At 54.2% G+C, this 24,610-nt stretch overlaps 2 protein-coding genes across 3 annotated transcripts in view; both read left to right on the top strand.

Annotated features, from left to right (window-relative positions):
- Nucleotides 1-90: 90 nt before the first annotated feature.
- Smim7 (small integral membrane protein 7) lies at nucleotides 91-10,219 on the top strand. Of its 2 annotated transcripts, XM_023707634.1 has the most exons (5): nucleotides 565-773; nucleotides 857-898; nucleotides 1,379-1,428; nucleotides 5,798-5,888; nucleotides 9,620-10,219. In XM_023707634.1, the coding sequence occupies exons 1-5, from the start codon at nucleotides 748-750 to the stop codon at nucleotides 9,633-9,635; spliced, it is 225 nt and encodes a 74-aa protein (XP_023563402.1). In that variant the 5' UTR covers nucleotides 565-747; the 3' UTR covers nucleotides 9,636-10,219. The 2 variants fall into 2 exon arrangements, with proteins under 2 accessions (XP_023563403.1, XP_023563402.1); XM_023707635.1 differs by lacking the exon at nucleotides 5,798-5,888 and having other exon boundaries at nucleotides 91-773.
- A 9,792-nt stretch (nucleotides 10,220-20,011) lies between these two features.
- Med26 (mediator complex subunit 26) overlaps nucleotides 20,012-24,610 on the top strand; it is a 44,732-nt gene continuing 40,133 nt past the window's right edge. Inside the window, exon 1 of the mRNA XM_004647378.2 lies at nucleotides 20,012-20,289. Within this exon, the coding sequence (XP_004647435.1) occupies nucleotides 20,218-20,289 (72 nt within the window). The 5' untranslated portion in view covers nucleotides 20,012-20,217. The remainder of the gene's footprint in view (nucleotides 20,290-24,610) is intronic.

Below are 24,610 nucleotides of genomic sequence, written 5' to 3'. Positions count from 1 at the left end.
CGCCCGCCCGCAGGCCCCGCCCGCCCGCAGGCCCCGCCCTTAAGTCTCAGGCAGCCAACCCCGCCGTGCGCCCGCCCAGGCCCCGCCCCTATCGGGGCCCACCCCCACGAGGGGCGGGGCCGAGGAGCGGGAGGCGGGCAGTCACGCTCCTGTCATCACGGCCCTGCGGGGCCCACCCAGTGGGGGCCGGGCCCGGCGGCTGGGCCAGTTGGGTCACTGTTCTCTGTGGAGCCCAGAGAAGATGCCCCACTCAGGAGACCCCAGCATCAGGACGCGTGTCCTCTGGGACTGCCCAGTGGGGACCCCGCCTGTGCCTTTTCTGGAGTCCGGAGTTGGAGCGCTGTGTCACGGAGCCAATCGCACCGCACCCCGCACCTGGACAATCCGGCGGTCTGGGTTCCGTTTTTCTAGAAACCCGAATCTCGATTCCCGAGAGCGAGAGGCGCCGGGCGCCGAGCGTCCGTTCACGCACTCTGACGCATGCGTGGCACTTGTCAGAGTCGAGAAAGCCGCGGCCCAGAAGGCACCGCCCCTCGGGCGACGTCCTGTCCCTCTTTCTTGTCTCACAGGGCCTCCCAGGCGAGGGCACTCACAGTCTCCTTACTCTCAGAGGGCGGGAACCGTGTCCTGGCCTTCCATTGGTCCGACCCGCGTCACCGTTGTGTCGGGATTGGCCAGCTCTTGCCCCTCTTCCCGCCCTTCCTGAGACTTCCGCTTCCGGTTCTGACGGCTGCTTCGGGTGTAACGATGATCGGAGATATCCTGCTGTTCGGGTAATTAGGGGCACCAGATGGGGGGCAAGGAGAGCCAGACAGGACGGGGGACGCACTTAGTAAACATAATTCTCCTTCCTCAGGACGCTGCTGATGAACGCTGGGGCCGTGCTCAACTTTAAACTGTAAGTAGGCCGCGCTGCGTTGTGGGGCCACCCGAGAACTCATGGGCCCGCCCCCCGAGTGAGTGCAAGCCCGCCCCTCGTCGCAGGCTCCGCCCACGTCGGAGTGCGCCCTCTGGCCACGCCCCCGCCCCGCCCCCGCCCCCGGCCTGCCCTGGCCTCCTTCCGCTCCGCTGCACCCGGGCCTTTTAAATGCCCATCTCTGGTGACCTGATTCCGTTCGCAGAGAGCCTCGGGCGCACCCCAGTAGACAGCACTAGTGCAGGCCCTCGGCCCGCTCTCCCTGGTCACCTTGTCGGTCAAGCTGAGATGGGCACAGCAGATGGTTCCCAGAGAGGGACATTGGGCCGCCCGAAGCCACGAGCAGGACAGCCGCGGGGCTAGAGCTGGAGCTTAGGTCCGTGCCTGATGAGCTGATGTCAGGGTCAGGACACCGAGGGTCTTCCTGTCCAAGTGAAAATGGAAATTGTCTTCTCTCTGTAGGAAAAAGAAAGACACTCAGGGCTTTGGGGAGGAGTCGGAGCCCAGCACAGGTAAGGTCTTCTTTCTAGACCCTGGATATGTACAGTAAGCCTCGAAAAGGACCATTCTTTCCTCGTTATTCGGGCTTCCGATTTTTTTCTTTAACTGATTGTGTGCGAGAGGGGACTGGAAAGAGGTGGGTTGATTGAGCGCTGCTTCACCCGCCAGTCCTCTCGGCTGAGATAAGCTCTTCCTGCCCAGTGTATGGCCCTGCTTTTAAGAATGTGGGAACAACCTCACCAGCAGTTATTGCTTTCAAAGCATGAGATCTTTGTGGTCCTGTAAATTAGATGCGAACACTAGATTTTTAATAAATTAGGAGTTTTTGTGTAAGAGCTCAGATGTCTGATTTTTCTTAAGAAATCAGTTTTTGAAATTTTTTATGTTTTTGGTACAGGGTCTCACTATGCAGCTGGGACTTGTAGTTATCCTGTTTTCAGCTGCCACCATGCTCAGTCTCGGTGGCTCAGCACACCTGTGGTGTCAGAGATAGAACCCCGGTCCCTGTGCTCGCCTAAGCAGGCGCTTAAGTCCCTGAGCTATCATGCTAGCCCAGAAATCAAATTTTTAAAAATGGCTCTTTAAAACGCTTTGGGGACAAGTGTGATGGTGCATGCCATCTGGGAGGATGTGGCAGGAGGATGACAAGTTTGAGCCCCGCCTGGGCAACTTAGTGATTTAGCAAGGCTTTGTCTTAAAATAAGAAAGGGCTGGGGATGTAGCTCCGTGTGTGGGTCCTAGGTTCAATCCCTAGTGCCACCACACACACAAAAAGAAAGATTGCATTCTGTATGCATATGTAATTTCAGCTCCTTGGGAGGCTGAGGCAGGATGATCATAAATTTGAAGCCAGCTGGGACAATTTAGCAAGACTGTCTGAAAATATTAAAGGGACTGAGGCTGGATAGAGCACCTCTGCAACTTGGAATTGTGGGGACCTCTTGGCACCCAGTGAGAGGGATTAAGATGTAGGACTCCACTGAGGCATGGCCTGTGGATTACTCCTCACCCTGGCCCAACCCCTTCATGTTATTATCTCACCCACCCAGCTCCCAGTGCCTCAAAGACAAAGTCAGCTGACGCTTATTGAACAGCTGCTGTACTGCCTGCTACTGTGGTGGGTGCTGGGTTGAGTGGGGGGAGGGCAGATGTGACCTGAGAGAAGTCCCTAAATAAAGAAGGAGCTGTTAGTGAGGGAGCCTGGGACACAAAGGAGCATGTGGCAGGAAGGGCCTTTGAGGATGTGGCAGAGGAGGTGGCATTGCAGGCCCTGGGTGCTGAGCGGGAGTGGGAGCATTGCCCGAGGCAGATGGGACACTTAGGGGCAGAGGGTTGGAGTGGTCTAGAGCTCCCCTCTGTTTGTTGGCTGCCCTGTTGACTCATCCATCCGTGAGTTCTCTCATCCATGCATCCATCTATCTGTAGATCCTTTCACTGGTGACTCATCCATCCATTGGTCCATCTTTCCGGCAGCCCCCCACCCGGCAGGTGTCTTTTGTCCACTCAGGAGGGGGAAGGCATAAGTGCTTGGGAGCTGAGATGGGTGGGAGGCCCCGGGTTCCTGGGCCTTCATTTCCCAGGAGGTTGTGCTCTCACCCGTGCCCCCAGCTGGGACTGCGGACCTGCTCTGACCCTCTGGGCCTGACTGACTCCCGCCCTCGCACGTGGATGGGTCTGCTCATTGCCCCGACATGCCTGCCATCCCCATGTCCCTGGAGTGAGTGGACATAGGCAGGCTGGCACTGTGCCAGGATGGGTGCAGAAAGGCAGGACAGGATCTTAGTTGTGGTCATCGTCTATCCTGCTTGAGGCAGCCTGAGCTTCCACAGTGCCTGGCTGGGATTTGGGCCACTTTGAGCTGGGTCTTGCTCCCCCTTGCACCTGCTGCTTGGCTACTGCCCACGATGAGGGACCTCCGTGGCCAGCTCTTGGTGGCCTGGTAGCCGTGGTCACTATTCTAGGCTGAGTGGGTGTGTGTCTGGAGCTGACCTGGGTCTCATGATTCCAGATCAAGGTTGTGCTGGCAACCTTTCGCTTGAGTAATCCTTTGCTTATCTTACCTGCAGCCCAGGTGTGGGGTGGCTGGAAGCTTGCACTTAGCTTGGGTTGCGTGGGATGCTGCAGGTAGCGTCTGTTGGCTTGCCGACATTCCTCTCATTCTGGAGCCCTGGAGCCCCCCGGCTCTCTGGCGTCCTGATGTACCAGATCACCTCCCTTTACAGTTTTGTTTTCGAGTGTCGGAGACCAGCTCGAATTCCTGAAACATGTGCTATTTTGATTTGCTCAAATTCAGGATTTTTTCCCTCTCTTTTTGTGGTACTGGGAGTCGAACCCAGTACGCAGGCCTTTGCATTCAGGTACATCCCCAGCTCTTTTTTTTTTTTTAACTTTTCATTTTGCAATAGGGTCTTGCTAAGCTGCCCACGCAGGGGTTGTACTTGGGGTCCTCCTGCCTCAGCTCCCAGAGTGCAGGGGTAACAGGTATGTTCCCCTGTACCTGGCCCGATGCTTCCTGTTTATTTTGTTTCCTTGTGCTGCTGATGTTGGCATGCAGGGCCTTGCACACTGGTGGCAAGCAGTCCCCAAGGAGCTGTAACTCCAGCCCTACGGCAGTTTTATTTTCCAGCCCCTTAACTTGTTGTAGGCAGCAGAGTCAGACAGAAATAATATAGGAAGTCAGAGTAGGCCCGGCCCTCAGAGGGCCCGAAGTGGAAGATAGATACCTTGCAGCTGTGGGAGAGATAGGCTGTTCTGCTGGGGGCCTGACCTCGAGACACAAGATCAAACAAATACAGCCACATACCTCCCAGCAGCGGAATCGGGGATTGACAGTCTAAATAGGTCTCTATTAGAAAGCCGGGAAAAGTCCTCAACCCAGTACCCTAGAGAAAAGCCCCCTGCTGTGTATTCATGCCTGCTTGCTAAGTGACTCTTTCCCTTTAGGTCTTGGATTTAGTCAAATTTACCTGAGCAATTGTGATTGTAATCTTATTGTTTGACCATAGTTTTGTCCCACCTCCTGCCCATGAGCTTCAACCTGCCTCACCACACGGTTTTGCTCTCTAAAAATCCTTAGAAAAGGCAGATTCCCTTACAACCTACTCGTGTCCCCTTCTGTCCCTCTCTCAGATAGAAGCTTTCTTTCCCCCAATAATATATTCTGCTCTTAACCTCCATTGTTCCCAACATTTATTCTTCAGTTTTAGAGGACAGGAGCTCATTCCAGGTGTCTTAGTGGTCAAAGGAATATTGTGTTCAGTGCCTCCGGACTCGGATGCATGCCGTTCTTTAACCTTCTCTCCGGTGCACGTCTGTCATCCCAGCACTCAGGAGGTCCAAGTAGGATTGCTGCATGTGGGAGGTCAGCCTGGGCTACACGGTGAGCTCAAGGCCAGCAGGAATAGTTAGACCCTCTCAAAGGAACAACTACAACAATAACAGAAAGCCCCATCTGACCCTCTCCAGCTCTCAGTTCTCCTTTTTTTTCTTTGTTTTGTGATCTGTGTTTGGGATGGCCCCAGGCAGGACACATTCCTCTGTAAATGACCTCGAGGTAAATATTTGCAGCTCAGTGGCGCAAGAGCTCAGCTCTGCTGGGACTACACTGAAGCAGCTCAAGAAGGGATTAACCAAGTGGTGTGGGGTTTGCCAATAAAGCTTTATTCGCTGTCATCCCAGCACTGAGAGGCTGAGGCAGGAGGATCGCTGTGAGCTCAAAGCCAGCTGGGACTGCGTAGTGGCTCTGTCTCAAAAAAGAACAAGAACAAAAAGCTTTACTCATAGACACAGACACTTGCATGTCACATCATTTTTGTCTCTCATAAAGCATTCTTTGGATTTTTTAAAAAATTTGAAAATGTAGGGCTGGGAAGATAGCTCAGTGGTGTAAGTGCCTGCCTGGCAAGCACAAGGGCCTGAGTTCAATCCCTGGTACCAAAAAAGAAAAATAGAAAATGTAAAACCATTTCAGCTCATAGACCATAGGGGAAAAATTAGACAGAAAGGTCTGGATTTGTCTTGTGGACCATAGCTTTCTGACCCTTTCATAGAGCACTGAGCTTCCTTCATAGCTATCAAACCCCTCAAAAATGAGGGTAATATCTTTTTCTCGGTAATTGTGGATGGGAGGTCTCAGGGGAGACTCTAGTGGACTCAAGTTACCTGGCCCTGCTTGAGCCAGCCAGTGTTTCTGGGTTGGTGCTGGGGAATGGGTCGTGGCTCCACAGCCCGTGTGTTCTGGGTTGGGGAGCTGAGGAGACCAAAGGAGAAGCTGGCTGTCCCAAGAAGTGGGCCCCCTGTGGCAGAAGTCAAGCACCCCATCCACAGCAGCAGAGATGTGGCACGTTAGCTGTGCCCTGAAAGTGCCTTTTGACTTTCCAGGTGACAACATCCGGGAGTTCTTACTGAGCCTGCGGTACTTTCGGATCTTCATCGCCCTGTGGAACATCTTCATGATGTTCTGCATGATTGTGTAAGTCCAGCCCACCCTTCAGTGGCGTCTGCAGAGGGACATGTGGGATGGTCATTCTGTGCTTTCAGGGCACACTGCTGTGTCGCACTTCCGTTTCCAAATCAAGACCTCTGCACTCAAAAGTGAGGAGCCTGGGCCACTGGGGTTTAACTGTCACTTAGGTCCCTGTGGGCAGGGCGCAGCTGGTGGGAAGGGCGTCTTCCAGGTCTCCACTGTGCCTGGGACCTGCACCGAGCCCATGACTGGCCCTCAGCATCTGCAGGGCTGAGCCTGCAGTGGTGTCCACTGTGGTGGGAAATGATGTGGCTGTCTGCATGCTGCTGGGTCCCCCAGCAGCCTTTCTAGAAGTGGCAGCAGTGTCCTTGGAGCTGATGTCTGGCCAAGTGTGGTGGTGCCTGTCCACCTGCAATCCAAGCACTTAAGAGACCAAGCAGGCAGGAGGAGGAGGCTGGAGGATCCCCACTGGGCAGCTAGATGCAGAGGGTGGGAGGAGCCTACCATTCACAGAGCTGGGGCAGCGCGGCAGGGCAGCCCAGGGCCAGGCAGGAAGGACTCCCTAGTGTGCCACATCCTGTTCAGTGCTTCTGTTCCTTAGCCCGTTCCACCTTGTGCCAGTGTCCCGCGTCCTGTTCTCCTGATGGGAGCTGAGTCCCCAGGGCCATGTGGGTGTTCCTGTACAGTGGGGTTCGGGGTTTCTGACAGTAGGGCCATGAGGTAGTTCAGCTGTGGTGACTCTGCTCTGGCTGCTTTTGTCCAGGGTGGTCCTGTCCAGGTCTGCAGGGCCTGAACTACTCCGTCCCTTGGCAGAGAAAGTATGTGGAGGCTTGAGGAAGCCCAGTTCCTTGACAGGGTGGCTGGGGGTAAGCAAGGGCTCTCAGGAAGGGCTGTTAGCCTCGCACTCAGTAGGCAGAGGCAGGAGGAAGGCAGGTTTGAGCCCACTGGGGCAACTCTGAGACCCCAGCTTAAAATGAAAAATAAGAAACTTGGGGGTGGTGAGGTGATGGCCCAGGCTCCATGCCCAGTGAGAGCGTCGTCTCCCTGGGGGCTTCCCAGGGCTCCACAGCCCTGGGAACCACCTAAACACCCACGGACAGAGTCCACCAAGCTGAGGGACGCTGTGTGAGCTGCTGTCATGACGCTGTCACGCGATGCCAGAAGGTTCTGTCCGTCTGTGAGGAAATGGAACAGAGTCAGGGCACTAGCCACCATGCACAGTCTGACTTCAGTGGTGTGAGCTGTTCACAGGGAACGTGGGATAGCAGAGCCAGGCCTGTGGGTGCCTGCCTGGCATCCCGGCACTGTGGGCAGCTGAGGCAGGAAGGTAGTGTCAAGTTCAGCACTTGGGCAACATAGCAAGACCCTGTCCCAATTTTTTTTAACAATCCTGGGGATTGTACTCCCTGTCTCACAGTTTTAAAAGGCTGGGGGTGTAGCTCAATGCAAAGGCCCTGGGTTCAATCCCCAGTGCTGGAAAAATAAAAAAACCAAAAAACAGAATAAATGTTGAATGTACAGCCAGCATTTTGGTGCGTGCCTGCCATTCCAGCCCTTTGGGAGGCTGAGAAAGGAAGATTGCCAATTCAGGCCCTGCCCCGGAAGCTTAGTGCCTTAGGCAAACCGAGGCTCAGCAGTAAAGTGTTTAGAAAGGCTGCGGCTGGAGCTGAGCGAGAAAGCCCTGGGTTTCTGTCCTCAGTGCCATAAAAACAGAGAGAGAGAGAGAGAGAGAGAGAGAGAGAGAGAGAGAGAGACACACACAGAGAGACACACACACAGAGACAGACACAGAAGGACAGACAGAGACAGAGACAGCAAGTGTTAAGAAATCACAAAAAAGTTGGAGCATGGGGAGCCTCTGGGCTCAGGTACTGGTGCCAGGTGGGATGCTCTGCAGCGGGCCGGTGGCCCAGACTGGGCCTGTTGTTTCTCCATCTGTCCAGGGCTGGAGAGCTGCGGCATTCTTTCTTGTTAGCTTTGGGGCTAATACTGATGGGAATGTTGGCGCACAAACTCTTTCCCAGGTGGGCAGTTTCCATTCTTGGGTACGAAGCTGTGTGTGAAGGTACTAGGTCACATGCCGGCTCAGCCCATAAGTGGAAGAACCAAAAGGCCGTTTTCTGTGGCAGTGGGGCCTGCCACGCTCCTGCCTGTGGTGTGCCAGGTCCCCACCTCTCCATCTTCCCAGCACTGATGGTCTGAGTCATTTTTATAAGGTGACCAGGAGTTTAAAATTTTTTATTTTTTATTATTACTATTTGTCTTTTTGAGACAGCGTCTTGCTCAGCAGTTCAGGCTGGCCTTGAGCTCACTTTGTAGCCCAAACTCACAAGGATCCTCCTGCCTCAGCCTCTCCTGGTGCAGGTGTTACAGGTGTGTGCCACTACGCCCAGCTCCTTCACTCCATTTTTGATTGGCCTGTTACTGGATTGAGACAGTTCTGTTCTGAATGCTAAGCCCTTATCAGATCTGCTTTATAAGTGTTTTCTCCCGTTCTGGGTTTTCTTTCTGTTGCTGGAGATTGAACCCAGAGCCTGGCACATGCTGTACCCCCGGCCCCTTCTTTTTACTTTTTGATAGCATTACTTGAAGCACAAAAGTGTTAATTTTGGTGAAAGTCCCATTTGTGTGGTTATTGTTGCACTGTTGGCTTTACACCTAAGAAATCATTAGCTGACCAAGGTTATAAAGATATGTATCCCAATTTTCTTCTAACATGTTTGGTGCTTAGTATTTCTAGTTAGGCCTCTGGTCCATCTGAATTAGTTTTCTTTTTGTTTGAGACAGGGTCTTGCTATGCAGTTCAGGCTGGCTTTGAACTCACTATGTAGCCCAGGTTGGCCTCAGATTTGTGGGGATCCTCCTGCCTCAGCCTCCCAAGTGCTGGGGTTATAGGCTGGCAGCACCACGCCCAGCCTGAGTTAGCTTTTATAGATGTGATGTAGGTGTCCTTTTGCATGTGGAGGCCCGTTGTCCCTGCACCTGTTATTCTTTCAGACTAGCTGTTTTCTTTTGGGCCTGGTGGTGCTTTCTGGGCTATTACAGGAGAGGTATGGAAAGGTTCATGCCCATGTACACAGGGAATTTTTTTTTTCTTTCTTTCTGTGCTGGGAATCAAGCTTGGGGCCTTGTGCCCGCCAGGCGGCATCTTATGCCGCTGAGCTATCTCCCCAGCCCTGAGCGAATTGCTTAATGGCTTGTTTCTAGTCATGGAGGCCACCCTTGTCTATAGTGGCTCAGAGACTAGAGGCACCTTGGTCCCTGTGTCTCCAGAGCCGCTTCGGATCCCAGACCCCATAGGCGCTTAAGCCTCTATAAGGGGGTGTCAGCATTGCTTCAACCCCACACACCCTCCCCCATTCTGGACTCATTGGCGATTACTTACAACATTAATGCTGTGGAAATGGTTGTTTTGTTTTCTTTGAGGCAGAGTCTGTATCTGTTGTTCAGACTGGCCCTGAATTCACACTGCAGCACAGGCCGGCCTAGAACTCATGGCGTCCTCCTGCACCAGCCTTCCGAGGGTGGGGCCACCTGTGTGCGCCACCGTGCCCGGCTTCATGCATACCTTGTACTGGTCACTTGTGTTGTTAAAGTAATAATGTTTTGGTGTTAGAGAACGAATTCCTGTGTGGAAAGCGCTCACACTTTAAAAAAAAAAAATCAGAGTGTGATCTGGGTCAGCGCGTGTCTCGGCCACCTTGTCCTCACAGTCATGCTTGCTCTGACTTTTGCAGGCTGTTTGGCTCCTGAGCCCCAGAGGCAGAACCGGAATCGCTGGCCCTGACGTGGACTCTGCACTTCTCATTCCTCCTAACTTCAAGGGCGATTTTAGAGCAAACCGGCGAGTGACCCAGCAGGCCGCAGCTTGAGGGGCAGGAGCTCCCAGGACAGGTTGCGTGCGACACAGTAACTCCCCGAGCAGGGAGGAGTGGCTGGAGGGCCCGGCCCGGTCTGGACCACTGCTGCGGGGCACCTCCTCGCGGGCCTCTCCCAGGGCCCTGTTTCCAGGTGTTCCTTGGTTTGCTTTTAATAATCTTCTTTTGGTCCAAATCATGTGGCTTTTTACAAATTATGTGAAGACCGGAGCAGAAGTGTCGCCCAGGCACTGCCAGGTTCCTCCCACGTGCTGCCCTGTGGCCTGACCACTAGGTCCTGCAGCTGAGGTCACTGCAGGACTTATGGCATAGGCTACCTGTTAGCCAGCCTGGGTGATGTGTCGCTGATTTCTGAGGAAGGGGAGCACAGATGGTTGGTGGTAGCTAGTGGGCAGCTAGAAGATCTGCTTTGCTTTGAATGCCTTGGCTAAATAAAGGAAACTTGGGAGCGTCAACACACAGTAATTGCTTGAGCAATTCGTTGTTTGTTTGAGACAGACCTTGCGGTGTAGTCCATACTAGCCTTGAACTGAAGGGGATCCTCCTGCTTCCGTCTCCTGAGTACCAGGTTACAGGGTATGTCACTGTGTCTGGCTCAGAAGCATCTTTGTTGGGGGGAACCCTGGCTTCTGCGCTGAAATGGAACAGTGGTGGTCAGTAGCCAAGTCCTGTGGTTTTTTGGTTTGTTTTGGTTTTTGGAATCTTGACTTGTAGGTAAAGCCGGAGGGAGGGAAAAAGTTTTTACGATTAAATCTCAGTGAAAATGAAGCTCATTTTAAAAAAGGAGCTTTGATTTGTGGTTCAGATGGGCGGTTCTCACTGTGTAGCTCAGGTTGTCCGTAAACCTGCGCTCAAGCGGTCCTCCTGCCTCGGCCCCGATTCCTGGCCTGTGACACCATGCCTGCCTCTTTGTACATGTTTTAAACCAAAAAACCAGCTTCCAGTGTGAGTGCTTCAGGTGATCTGTGGGAAACCCCAGGGGTCCTTTAGTGGCCATGGGACATCGGGTGGTGGCAGATTCCCCCTCTTGACTGTTAGTAAATGCTGGGTAGGAGTCCAGTACAAACCCTGCTGGCAAAGCGCTGGGTCATGGCTGTGTGGGATCGACCAGGGTCGCTGCTGTGCTTGGTGACTCCTCACTTGGTGGTTTGCCTGAGCTATGTCTGCCATGCCTGGTTCACTGTGAGAGCTGGACCTGTGATCTCATGGTCAGGCTTCGAGCAGAGTGTGGCTTTCCCTGATGCTGACAGGTCTCAGGACTTGTGTCTGTTCTCCTTCTTCTTTGTCTCTGTGGACCTGGGGCTGGAACCCAGGCCTCTGCCTCGAGGTGAGTGCTCACTGTGGAGCTGCCCCAGGTACAGCCTTCAGGAGGTCTCAGGGTGTTAGTGTGGTGGTGTGCAGTGGTCATCTCATCCTTGGGAGGCTGAGGCAGGATTGCTATGAGTTTGAGCCCAGTGTGGGCTGCACATGAAGTTTGGTTGTCTGAGCCCAGCATCTTGCAGCAGGAGTGTTCCTGTCTGGCTGGGCTGCTGCGGGTTCAGACCCTGTCCCTGTACTGTCCTGGTGAGACCAGCCCTCTTGCCTCCGCTCCAGCCCTCTTGCCTCTGCTCCAAGGTTCTGTGTGTCTGGAATTGGCTTGAACATCTTGCCTGGCAGGGACTATGAGGCCCCGCACACCTGACAGCCCAGGCACACTCTGTGGCTGTCACCTCGCCGCACCAGCGCCCTCGGCCTCCCTCACTGGGTTGCATCCTATCCTGGTAGTGGCTGATGAGGGTGGCACGGTTTCCTTGCTCTGGGCAGCGTGTGCTGTCCACGTGAGGCCCAGCTTCCGTCCCCAGCTCCACAGTGAGGAGGACCGGTGGCCATTGGTGGCGTCTTCCCTTCTCCTTGCCTGGCACCACCCCATGGCTTTTGTTTCTTCTCGGGCGCTGCCTTTCCCTCTGAGCTGCGCCTGGCTGGCTAGACGTGCTTTGACCCCTGCCTTCATTGCTGGCGTGGCTACAGCTGGCACAGTGACACCCACCGGGTTCCTGGGCCTGCTTCGTGTGCAGGGACTGGGACAGGTGTGCCATAAGCTGATGTCACAGTGGCCCTCACTGCCCTGCTTGTTTCTTTATGGCCCTTCACGCTGAGCTCACCTGGTCATTTCAGAGTGTTTTTTGAAATTTTGAGATCAGTCTCACTAAGTCCCTATGTTGTCAGGTTTACCTGGAGCCTGTGATTGTCCTGCCTTAGCCTCCCCAGAGAATGGGATTGATGAGAGGTGTGCATCACCTCACCCATCTTTAAGTGGCTTTTGTTTCTTTTACTTCATTTAAAAGTTCTGCGTATTCATTGTCAAAAGAAAGTGTAAGCTGCTGATTTTTGCTATCGTTTCCCAGGCTGGACTAGAACTTGAGACCCTCCTGCCTCTGCCTCCCAGTGCTGCACTCCCAGGTGTGCTCCAGCACACCCGATGGGCCGGTTTCTTATGCAGGACCATTGGAGTGTGGTACATGCATTTTCTTTCCTTGTTTTATTTTCTTCCATTTTTCAGCACTAGGGATGGGATCTTCCCATCTATTTACTTGGCAAGGGTTCGCCCCCTGTCTTCCCCCAGACCTTTATATTTAATTTCGAGACAAGGTCTCGACTAAGTTGCCCAGGCTGGGCCTGGACATGAGATCCTCATGCCTTGGCCTCCCTGGTAACTAGGAGGAGCAGCAAGCTTACGCACATTGTTCACGCTTCCTGAGACCCACTGCTATCTCCACACACTGTGCTCTGGAGCCTGAAATGTGAGTCCCTTGCCTGGGAGGGAAAGGCGCTGGGCCGCAATACCTTGGAGGCTGGGACGTGGGCGTGCACTCAGCACCCCGGCGTGGCCAGCCGTTCTCCTCCTTCCAGTGTTTCCGCTTCCTCAGAAGCAGGTCCGTGCCTCTGTTGAAACTCTAGTTCAGCCTTCCCAAGTGGACGGGAGAGCTGCTGGGAGTCCACCGGGCTGTTTCACCTTGCGCCCTTCCTGGTGCTGAGAGCTCCCAGAAATGGAGTGTGGTGCCAGCTCAAGGTCCTGGATGAGGAAAGGCCCCTGCAGACTGCTGACGAGTAGGAAAATGGTGAGGGCCGGTGTGGACATGCACACCCATCATGCTAGCCAAAAAAGATAGTGGTGAGCTGGGTGCAGCTGTGCCAGGCTGAGCGTGGGGCAGGAGGCGCAGAGGGAACAGCAGAGGTGAGACTGGGCCAGGATCGCCTGGTGCTGTCACTGCACATCTGTGGCCTGTCGTCTTCTGCCTGACACAGGCCAGGTGCTCGCTTAGAGCACTCGGAGAGGCTGAGGCAGGAGGATCTCAAGTGCAACTTAGGGAGACCCTGTCTTAAAAAGTATACACAGCTGTTCTTTAAAAGTGGGTCAGGTAGCTCAGTGTAGAGGTGCTGGCTTCCGTCCCCAGTGCCTCCAGCGAGGGAGGGATTGCCGGTTTGTTTGTTTGTTTCTTCCATTTTTATGTATTTGGTAGAGGGTCTCACTACACAGCTCAGATTTGTAGTGATCCTCCTGTTTTCAGCCTCCCCAGTGCTGGGATTACAGGTATGTGCCACTGTGCCTGGACTCGGTCATTGGCCCAGTGCGCCCCAAGGGGTGGGGAGGGAATTGCCATTCTTACCAGCACCTTGGCCATATCAGTGGGTACCTGGCTGCTATCTGGTGAGTCTGCCTGGCCTGTGCTGGCTGGCCACCTATGTCATGTCCCCAGTGTCCCTGTCTGTGCAGATCCCACCTGATGCCTGTGTCAGAGGGACTAGGGCCCCATCCTTCTGACGGAATTTAACCGTAGCTACCTCTGGCACTCAGGAGGCTGAAGCGGGAGGATCCACACATGCATTCCGGTGGCGTGGTGCTCCGGGCTTCAGGAGGACTAGGAGGGCTGGCTTCATCCCTAAGAGCAGGCCATAGCACAGAGGGTCAGGCCACAGCTTTTGGGGGTTGATCCTTTTTTTTCAGGGATGGGGTAGGGGGCGTACTTAAAGGGTGGGGGTTGGGGGGTGGCGTGTGATCTTGAGTGACAATGCCAACTTGATGTGGTTGGCATGTGCTCATAGTCCTAGCTACTCTGGAGGCTGAGGCAGGAAGATTGCAAGTTGACCAGGCTGGGCTACCAAGTGAGATCCCACCTCAGAAAAATGACAAGAAGCAGGTGTGGTCCAGAAAGGTGTGGACAGTGTGCCGTGGACAGTGCTGAGGGAATGGTGGCCTCCCTCCCTGTGGCACCTCAGGCTTCAGGTCCCCATGAACCCTCAGCGGTGCTGGGCAGTGGTGCTGCTATGGCTTCGGTTGCTGTGACAGCCCAGAGCACTTTCTCCCCCTTTTGTTCCCCTCCCTCTCTCCCTCCGCTTCTCTTTCCCTCCCTCCCTGTCTTTCCTTTTGTGTGTGCTGAGGATAGAACCCAGGGTCTCATGCATGATTAGAGGCTCTACCACCCAGCCCCTCCCCAAGCTCTTCCCTGCCTCTTTCCTGGTACTGAGAAATGAACCTAAGGCCTATCTTATTTATTGAGTCCTCTTTCTGAGACACAGGGTCTTGCTGTGTAGTGTAGGCTGGCCTTGAACTCACTTTGTAGCCCAGGCTGGCTTGAACTCACAGTGATCCTCCTGCCTCAGTCTCCTGAGCACTGGGGTACTGGGTGTGCGCCTCCCACACCTCGCTTTTGTCTTGTCTGTTTTGGTACTGGCAGCTGAACTCAGGGCCTCACCCTTGCCAGGCAGGTGCTGTGCTGCTGAACTATATCCCTGGCCCCCATTTATTTTTTTATCTCCAGCCCTTTTAAGCTTTATTTCTCACTAAGTTGCCAAGTTCACCGGGCTGAACTTAAACTTGCTGTCCTCCTACCGCAGTCTCCTACACTGTTGGGATTTCTGGCCTGGGACATTGATCCTGGCTTGGGAATTTCTAAGAGGGGAAGGTAGACTAGTACAGCGATTTCCCATGAGCCTGTGCTGGGTGAGTTTTGAGCCTTTTACTGTACTTCAGTAATCATATGTACCAGGCATGTAATTCCCTTGTAATTAGGAACACACACACACACACACACACACACACACACACACACACACTCTCCCAGCATGTTTTGAAATTTAAAAAGAAGTAGGAGTGGGGCCGGGGAGATGGCTCAGTTGAATAAGCACTTCCCCGGCAAACGCAAGGGCCTGAGTTCAATCCCCGGTTCCGCAAAAAAAAAAAAAAAAAAGTAGGCGTGAGCCAGCTGTGCTGTAGCCCGCCTGTCACCCAGATACTCAGGACCTTGGAGCAAGAGAGTCAGAAGTCTGTGCACAGCCCAGGGGTCTTCTGTGATTTCAGGCCAGGTCTCCAAGTCCCCGAGTCACCTTCTTCTGCCTCAGCATCCCAGTGTGCTGGGAGGACAGAGGATGCCACTGCACCGCTCATACTTCATCCTCGATGCCTTCCATGGCTGTGCCTGAGACTCCACTCCCTGCAGCCCCAGCTGACATCGTCCCTGTGCTGGTGAGGGCGGAAGTCGCGTCCCCCTAGCTCAGCCTGGGCTGTCAGCGGAGTAGGTGTGGGCAGGGTCCCCGGCCCGCCTCCCTTCCTTTCAGGATCCTGGTTACCATTGTGGGGTGACAGCCAGGACTGGGCTCTGCAGTGCCAGTGCACCCCCTCCGAGCAAGGTCCCACCTTCCTGCAGTGCGGCACGCAGGCATCCGCACATGAGATGCTCTGTCCTCAAGCCTTTCAGTGCGAGGATTCAGTCTGGACGGTTCACCGTACCACACAGAGCCTGGCTTGACACTGTCCTTAGCACGCATTCTCAGGTTGGGGAAATAGCTCACTGGTCTGAACGCCTGCCTGGCAAGCGCAAAGACCAGGTTCAGTCCCCGGAACAGCACGTGGTGTGCCATGCTGGTCCCAGAATGGCGTGGTGCTGCATTCCTGTAACCCCAGGGCTGAGGGGACTGAAACAGGAGGATCACGACAAGTCTGAACTGTGTAGCTAGACCCTGTATCAAATAAATAAAAAAATTTTAAAGTCATTTTCAGTGGGTGCACTGACTGCAGACTGCACCTGTCCGGCCACTCAGGAGCTAAAGCAGGAAGGTCGCAAGTTTGAGGCCAGCCTGGGCAACTCTGTGAGACCGCTTGTTGAAATAAAGAGAAAAAACAGAAGGCCAGGCTGGTGATACAGGTCAGCAGCACAAGTGCCTGCTGGGCATGCACAAGGTCCTGAGTTTGAGTCCTGGTACCAAAAGAAACAAAAACGGGCTGGGGTGTTAGTTCAGCAGGAGCGATTGCAGGTGTGGGGCCCTGGGATCCTTCCTAGCTCTGCCCAAGAGAAAACAAGCCATTTTATTGTAGCAAAATACTGAAACATTCACAGTTGGACAGGTGAAGAGGGAGGCCTTAGGGCAGGCTGTCATCAGCTGAATCTGCTGTGACAGACGAAGTGACTGTGGTCTGGGGGCTTGGGATGCCCGAGGACACATTGACCAGTCCCCGACTGATGTTCCCTCTGTGGCTGCCCTGGTAGCCTGTGTAGCACCCAGTGTAGGAGGCAGCAGGCTGTGGGCCAGATGCACTGGGAGACATGGCTGCTGCAGGACACCAGTGCAGCCTTCGGTCTCCACCTCGGGGTCCTCCTGATGGGACACCAGGGTTCTTCGGTTACTGTCACACCTGCAGGTTCAGTGGCCTGGGAAGATGAGGCAGGAGGCTCTCTTAAGTGATTTAGGGAGACCCTGCCTTAAAGCTATCAGTAGCAGGACAAGGGCGGGCTGTGATTTGGGTTGGGTTCCCATACTGTTATCACCGTTAGTGTTTTGGGACAGGGCTCTGCTGAACTACCCATGCTGGCCTTGACCTCCAGATCCTCCTCAGCCTCCAAGCAGTACCACACCTGGGCTTTTCCTGCTTTCTCTTAGCTAAAGGGAGTCACAGCCCAGCCCACATGAAAGGGGACTGACAAGGGGACTTGGGTGGTGTGGAGGTCTGCCTGGGAGGCCCCCACATGGACCCTGAGGTGTAGTAGCTTCTTAAAAAATGCCACTGCTTGCTATTACTGTCACTAAGAACAGTGGCACAGAACTGGGGTGGTAGGGAAGGCCATGCTGCTCGGATTAGAGCTGCACCCAGCATTAGTGGTTGGCCCATACCTTGTCCAGCCAACTTGCGAGATTAAGTATGGCTTAGCCTGCTGCCCACAGCGGAAGTCAGGGCTGCAGGGCTTTAGACCATGGCGGCCCCTGAAGACAAGACACATGGTAATGGGCAGTGTGTTCTTCCTTCAAAGGCAGCTACAGCTAAAGGTGGTGGTGCCCACCTTCATCCCAGCTTATGGGATGCTGAGGCATGAGGATTGAGAGTTCAAGACCAGCCTGGGCTACAAAGTGAGTTCAAGGCCAGCCTGAGCTGCATAGCAAGGCCCTGCCTCAGAAAATAAAAACAGCAAAGAACCAAAATGTGTGGGCTGTCCTGCCAATCAGGACTATATTTTGTTTCCTTTTGGTATTTTTTCCCACTATATCATTTGTGTGCGTGCATGTGTACGTACATATTTACACATATTGTAACAAAACTAAAAGGTAATAATGTATGTCTTATCACTTAATATTAAATTGGAGCATTCTGCATTTCTCTGCTGTTCTTTACTGGTTTTTCATATCTACAGCTCACAAAAGTGTGTGTTTTGTTTTTTGAGACAGGGTCTCACTCTAGTCCAGGCTGGCCCAGAACTCAGTGATCCTCCTGCCTCAGCCAGCTGAGCGCTGGGGTTGCAGGCATGTGTGTTCCTTTTTTTGCTTTAGAAGTTTACTTTTGGCTCATGTGCATGATGTAATGCCAGGCGTCAACTCCAGGGCCGCATTTGCTGCTCGCTGCTCTGTAGCCTGTGCTCCTCGGAACTCTCCCTGTCACCTGGAGGCCACCATTGGGGAAATCTAGAAGGTACACCAACCACCAAGGGTGGCCCCTTCCAGCCCCAGTGACCCTGGAGTGTGTCCAAGTCCTCCTGCTGGATCCTATGGTTGCTTCGGCCTCTGCTTTTTAGCACACCTGTAATCCCAGCACTCAGGAGGCCGAGGGAGGAGGATCACTGTGAGATTGAGGCCAGCGGGGGCTATGCAGTGAGTTCAAGACTGGCCTGAAGTACAGAGTGAGACTCTCAACTCCAAATAATAATAAAAGGGAGTGTTACTGAGGAAGAGCCATGGTAGCAAGAGGCCTACCCCACCTTCGCAAAGTCAACAGGAGTCATTTCAAGATCTTCCGCAGAGCAGAAAGCAACCCAGTGAGGTGCGGTGTCTCCGGACCTTGCAGGAGCTGCTGACGCCCTATCCATGCATGCTCCACAGCCCCACTTGGGTCTCTGGCATGACCGTGTCTGTTCCCAAGCATTCAGCTCTGAATAAAGCAGAGTGCGCGTGTATCTGTGTGTGTGTGTGTCCTTGACTGCAGAGGCTTGGGCAGGGTTTTACAAAGGGTTTCATTCATGTGGGAAATACTGAAGACCTGTGGTGTCCAGATCTATGGGGTGCCGGGAGCCTGTGCCAGGCTGCAGCTGAACAAGGGCCCATTTGGCCGGCCCCCCGCCCCCGGGGCTGCCCTACGCAGAACCCTTGCATGTTAATGCTTCGGAGTTTAAGAACCTCAGAAAAGCAGGTAAGTTGAGGGCTTTCCATCTCATTCTTAACCTGACCTATGCCAAATAATTCGCTTATCTCTGTGTGGTCCTCGCTTTTAGTTAAAAAAAAGGCTGCCACAAGGTGGAGTTGGAAGAAGAGCTGATGAGACCTGGCAGCGCTTGTTTATTCTGTTTATCTGGAGTAGATAGAGACCAGTGCCATCCGGTGGCCTGCCAGCATGGACCAGTGATGAGCACTCAGAAAGCGCCGTGTACTGTCTTCTGTGTAACGTGGACATTTTCCCACACGCAGGAGCTGCCACTTGGCAAATAAAAGTGCTTCCCAGAAGCAACTTCAAGGCGCGTTGGTGCCGCCCAGACCTGAGCCCCACATGCGTTTGTCCTAGGCGCCTGTTTGAAATAGTCTGACGGTGTACAAGGAAAAATGCTGCTTCTCCAGAGGCTGTGGGGTATTAAGTAACCCACCCTCGAAGCTGCCCTGCCCAGTGACAGACTGCTTACCTGGGCTCTGTCCCAGCACCACAAATAATCCTCTTTTGTTTTTGGTGGTACTGAGTATTGAACCCAGGGTCTTCACGCAGAGCTTGTCTCCAGCCTTTCTGAGACAAGGTCTGGCTAGGTCACTAAGTCGCCTAGACTGGGTTAGGCTTAGGTACCTGCCACCTTCCTGCCTCAGCCTCCCAGAGCACTGGTGGGGGGCCTGGCCCTAGCTCAGGCCTTTAAGTGGCTGCTTCCACAAAGCTGTCAGCCTCAGGTTGCTGGAGTTCAAACCTCACACCTCTCCCGCTGGCCAAAAGTGCCCTGAAGGCATTTGAGGAACCAAAAAAAAAAAAAAAAAAAAAAATCCAGAGCACTGGTGTTGCAAGGGATGCCTGCTCAAAGCTCCAGAGAAGAGGTGGCAAGCAGAGGACAGCAAGGGGCGAGAGGAGCGCTTAGATTTGACCTCGGCACCTCTTGCCCGTGACCTAAAACCCGGGGACCCTGGGCCTCGATTTTCTCCGTTAGCCGCAGGTCTGGCATCCCTTCTGCAGCATCTCCACGCCGAACATGGCCAAAGCCAGAGGAGCAGGACGGGGTACGTGCTGGTGACGCGGCCACCCAAGAACGTCGGGCCCCCACCTTGAGGCAGAGCGGGCCGGCCTCCAGACGCGCGGCTCTGCAGCGCACACGGAAGGGCCCCGTCCTCCCGGGGCGAGTTCACCGCAATACTACCCCGAGCGGCTGCCTCGCCTCGAGCGCGCGAGTTCAAGAGCCGGGCGCTAGCGTTTCCGTCACAGGGCTCCGCCCACCCGGTCCAGGCAGGGGCGGGGCCTCCTGGCTTTGGCCGTTGCCCCGCCCAACTGCGTCCCAACGGCTCCCAGGGCCGGGCGGCAGGGCGGGGTGGCGGGCGCTGGATGAATGCGCCTGCGCGCGCCTGCGCAGCAGCGCGGGGCGTGGTGCGCGCGCCGCCCCTCCCAGGCCTGGCGTCTCCTCCCGCCCTATCTCCCAACCTCCTCAGCGTGGCGCCGACGCTGCGTGCGGCGCGGGTTACCCAGAGTGCTCCGCGCGGGGGCAGCTCACTGGAGTTTGGTTCTCGAGGCGGTGGCGGTGGCGGTGGCGGCGGCGGCGGCGGCGGCGCTACCGCGGCTCCTCCACCTCCCTCGGCGCCGGTGGCGGCCGGGGCCCGAGCCCGGCTCCCCTCTCCGCCACCCCGCGCGCCCCCAGTTCCCCCGGCGCCGCGGGGAACATGCGGCTCCGCTCCCGGAGACTGGCTAGTGAGTGACCCCCGTCCCCCGCCTCAGCCCGCCCGCCGGCCCGGCCGCTCCCCCCCGCCTCGCCCAGGCAATGACAGCGGCTCCGGCGTCTCCGCAGCAGATGAGGGACCGGCTGCTGCAGGCCATCGACTCCCAGAGCAACGTGAGTGCCCCGCGCGCCCCGGGACGAGGCCGCGTGGGCCCGGGACCCTCCTCCGCCCCGGGCCGCCCGCCTGCGGGTCCCGGGGGCCTCGCCGGGCGCCCCTCTGTCCCCGGGGGCCGTTGCCATCTCCGCTGCTTGCCGACGGGGCCCGAGTCGGGGTGGTTCGCGCGGCCGGCGGCGTTCGGTACGCGAGGCCGAGGCTTCCGCGCGGCCTGGGCGGAGGAGCGGACGGGGCCCGGCCGAGTCTCCTGGCCCCAGCCCCCGACCGTCCACCTCGCCCGCCCCAGAACCCCAGGCTTTGAGTCCCCCCAGGGGAAAGGGGAGGGACGGCGGGGAAGCAACTGGTGTCCAGGAAAGTGATTCCCGAAGTCGGAGAGAACCTTCCTTACTCTTCCGGCTGGAAGCCCCTTCTTGGGGCCCCGGGCTCCACGCCTGGACCCGCCTTCACTAGACCATTAGGGGGTCGCCGCCTTGGTCGAGGGTCAGGGGTGCGTGGGATCCTTCCTGGGGTGCCCTGCCTGTGTCTGGCTCGGCCAGAGCCCAGCTGTGGGTGGTGGAGGAGAGATGGTTGGTTACACTTGCATTCACCCAGGAGCCCCGTTCACCTCGTCTCCTCCCCATCATGGTCTCGCCGGTAGTTTGTGACCTGATGAGCTGTCAGGGCTAACTCCAGGACCTGCCTGCGCAGGAGACCCTTGGTTGTGGCTGCTGTTTGTGGAGGAACCTACCCCGACCCCCACCTCCGGGCTTCTTTCCTTACTGTAGAAGCAGCTCACCGCGCTCTTGTCTTGTTCCTAAGGGTTGGAGCAGTTGGGGGTCATTTCTTCGGGGTGGGAAGATGCTGTGGTCTCCAGGTATGTAGGCAGCATTTTCTGAGGAGTGGCTAAGAGAGCCCTTTTGAACATGCTGGGGACAGAAGAAAAAGTCTTGGTTTTGGCCAGGTAGCTCAGGCTTCTCACTGAAGGGCCTTTGCTTTTCCTGTTCCTGAGATGAGGTTGGCCAATTTACTCTTAGCAGTGTGCTTTACTTTTTTTTTTTTTAATCACACTAGTGGCACAGTCTTGGTAGAAATTGAAGGCTACAATCTTCCTAAGGCTCTGGTTCCTGTATCATAAGTACTTGTTTTATTCCTGGTCTTCAGTCCCATAAGATTGAAACGATGATAATTGTCTTTAACAAGTACTATTGACGTTTTTGTTAGGACTTTGGGGGTGGACAAGTTGTAGGCTATATAAAACTCTGAAGGTCTTTTCTGCAGTAATTGTTACAGTTGGGGTTCCAAGGCTAAGGCATTAAAGGATAAAACAAATGATGTGAAAAGGAGCCTTGGTGACTTGGGCATCTTTCTTGGAGCCAGAGTGTCATTCTTTGACTTCCATGTGGCCACTTCTTTTGGCCAGAATCTGAGAGGTTGCTCAGGTCCCAGTGCCACTGACTTTTTGGGATCAAAAGTCACTTTGACAGGTGACTGTGGTATTATAGATCTTGTGTGGGGCAGTGCCACGGGATTTCAGTATTTGCAAAACTCCAATTTAAAGGATTCCTTGGAGTGGGAAACGTAGAGCAGGAGGGAATAGACTTTAGTTTCCTGTGCCTTAGGATACAAACATGATATTCACGTAGGCCTACGGTTGTGGTAATAGCATGTAGTGTATATTTCCTATGGCATACTTGTGGGGGACTGTAGTGACGGGTTTGTAGTGACGGGTCAGCTCTGCTGACCTAGGCATGGTGCATGGAACTGGGAAGTTTCTTTTTCCCAAGAGTGATGAGGAAAGTGCCTCCTTTAAGTGCTGTCCTTGTTGGTGACCCTCCATGAACATTGACAGGAGTGCAGCTTTGAGCAAACAACACAGCCTCAGAGAGCCTGGCATGTTAGACTGTGTGTGGTTGCTGGTGGAGGAGGGACAGTAGCTGGGATGTCTGCATCTGCAGTGTCTGGGATGGCTCCAGGCTCAGGTGAAGGAAGGACTGCCTTGCTGGGGATGACCACCACTGGGTGACTGACACATATTTAAGATGCTCATAGAAGAAAAAAAATGGGGACAGTGTTGGAGAGCCAACACTAAAATTAAACCTCTTCAGAGAGAAGCGACAGCGAATTGTGTCATGTAATGCTTACCTTTGTGGGTATGCAATTATGGTTAACAAACTCAGCTATTGCTTGAAAACTGTATGGAGCCAGCTGACCTAATATGCACAATTCAGTATCTGAAAAGTTTGGGAGGTAACACAGTAAAGTGGGCCTACTGACCATCTCCTAGCCTGGGAGTTGTTGAGAAGAAAGCTTTGTCTTTGCTGTAAGTTTCAGTCTCTGAAGTATTTGAATTTCTATAGCAGCAGGCTCAGAGTTAGTAATTTTTGCCAATTCTGTAACAAGTAAATTCTCTACTTTTCTTCTCAAAAAGTAACGTGCAGTTTTGCAGAACAATAGAAACCTTACTTTCAGCTGTGTGTGTATGTTAGCCAGCCCAGAGTGTTAAAATCTCTTTAGAGTTCAGTGGTCCTTTCCAGGCTTGTTCCTGGTCAGTGTCATCACACTGTGGATAAAGCTGAAGGCCACCTTACTCCTGTGCAGAAGTCAGAGGAGGGTCCCCCACAAAGTCTTCTTGTTATGTACTCGCTTCCTGTGTGCAGGGGTATCACTGTCCTCTGAGCTGTGCCCTGTCATCTCAGTAGAAGCCGGCTTCCTCAAGGGTGCTGCTCCTCTGTTTCTTTTCTGTCATAACAGGAGTTCAGGGCACACATTCTCCTTGCTGGTTTGCCTGGCTGGCCCTGAGGAGCTTTCTTGGACTTGTCACGCAGGAGCTGCATGTGAGCCCGTTTTCTCAATAAGCCCCAGGGACTGCAGTGCTTCACAGCTCAGCGGTGGATATTGTGATGCTGAGCTTTGGAGAATGACAGTCACAGCTGGCTTGAGCTGGTTCTTTGAGAAGCCCAGGGAACACACATCATGTTAGGGTAAGAAGCTCAAGACCAGTGTAGCGCAGGACAAGTACCACTGTGTCCAGAGCCAGGAGAGGCTGGAGAAGGGCCTGTGGAGAAGAGGGGCCTGAATTGGCCAGGGTGTCAGTAACCGTGTGCCTGCTGTCAGGCTCTGGAGCAGGGAACCTCCTCAGGACTACTTTCTTCCTACAGTGCTGCAGGCAGTGTAAGCAGGGACTCTGCAAAGACACTCACTTCCCAGCTTGGAGTAGGTGGCCTTTGATTCTTCTTCTGCAGAGGAAGGCCAGCACCTGTGCACACAGACCAGGTTTAGCCTTTGGAAAGGGCAGCAGAGGCTAATGTGAATTGTTCTGGGCTTTTGTTTCAAATGTCTGTGCAAGGTGCATTTTGTGAACATCTCCAAAGGAGACATGGTGTGTATGCTAACTGCATGTCACCCTCCTAAGCTCCATACAAGGGGTGCAGAAGCCAAAAGCAGAGTGATAGTAGGTGCTGCTCTATGGCAAGAGGAGCAGATGCTTTTGTTCCTTACTTACCTGGTGTGAGGACTGGCCCCAAGTTAGAGACTTGTCCATAGTTACTGTGTGAGAGTGCTTCTAAGTAAACATCACTAGCTTGTTAGAAAGAGAGGACTTCAGAAGGGACACGAGGTGAGGGCAGTGCAGATTATGATGATCATGCTACCCACACTTGGTGCATTCTTCTCAATCACTCCTTTTCCTGTTGGGTATACCTGTCAGCCTGGCATAGGGTTTTCATGACCTGGATGTGTTTCTTGAGAAAGTCAGGCCTATCATACTAGTGTGTGTGAGATTATGCTTCAGGTTGGGTTAACCTGGAGTGATCTAACAGGAGATGACCTGTCCTGGCTGTCATGGGTGGGGTCCTGCGACAAACAACAGTGCAGCAACTGCCCACAGACATGGAGCTGCTCAGGAATCTCTTGCTCTTGTTTGCTGTCTGCTTAGGGTGACAGCGCTTTGACCTTAGCTGAAAATGCTGCTGAACCAGTAGAAAAGATGGACTGTGTAAATCACAAAATGGAAGCCTGTTGATTGAGACTTTCCAGTGTGTTAGAGGACACAGAACCCAGCAGTGGCCCAGCTTAGTGACATTTCCATCTTTGCTTTGAGTGTCCCTTCCTGGGAAGCAGGGAAGGAGCAGAATGATATGGGTGACTTGGGGAAGTAGGAAGGAAACAAGTGCTTTGGGGAAATAGACATGAGTTCTTGTTGGACTAGAACTGTTCCTTGGAGGAAGGTGGACTTAGAGCCTGTCCTCCAGAGGTATCCAGATGTGCCTCAGATTACAGTACATGGTCCTGGCAAGAGGTCCCAGAGACCCGGGGGGTTGTCCCAAGACCACCTGGAGGGAG

Source organism: Octodon degus, unplaced genomic scaffold (assembly GCF_000260255.1).
Source record: "Octodon degus isolate 3935 unplaced genomic scaffold, OctDeg1.0 scaffold00304, whole genome shotgun sequence".
NCBI classification, from domain to species: domain Eukaryota; kingdom Metazoa; phylum Chordata; class Mammalia; order Rodentia; family Octodontidae; genus Octodon; species Octodon degus.
The sequence above is the reverse complement of the archived record's forward strand: the minus strand, read 5'-3'. Positions and strand labels throughout refer to the sequence as shown.

Excerpts from the sequence above, each read along its gene's own strand:
- Smim7 (XM_023707635.1), top strand. The coding sequence starts at position 481 with ATGCGTGGCACTTGTCAGAGTCGAGAAAGCCGCGGCCCAGAAGGCACC. Across the intron at positions 774-856 it reads GGAGATATCCTGCTGTTCGG|GACGCTGCTGATGAACGCTG; the intron begins GTAATTAGGGGC and ends CTCCTTCCTCAG. Across the intron at positions 899-1,378 it reads GCCGTGCTCAACTTTAAACT|GAAAAAGAAAGACACTCAGG; the intron begins GTAAGTAGGCCG and ends TTCTCTCTGTAG.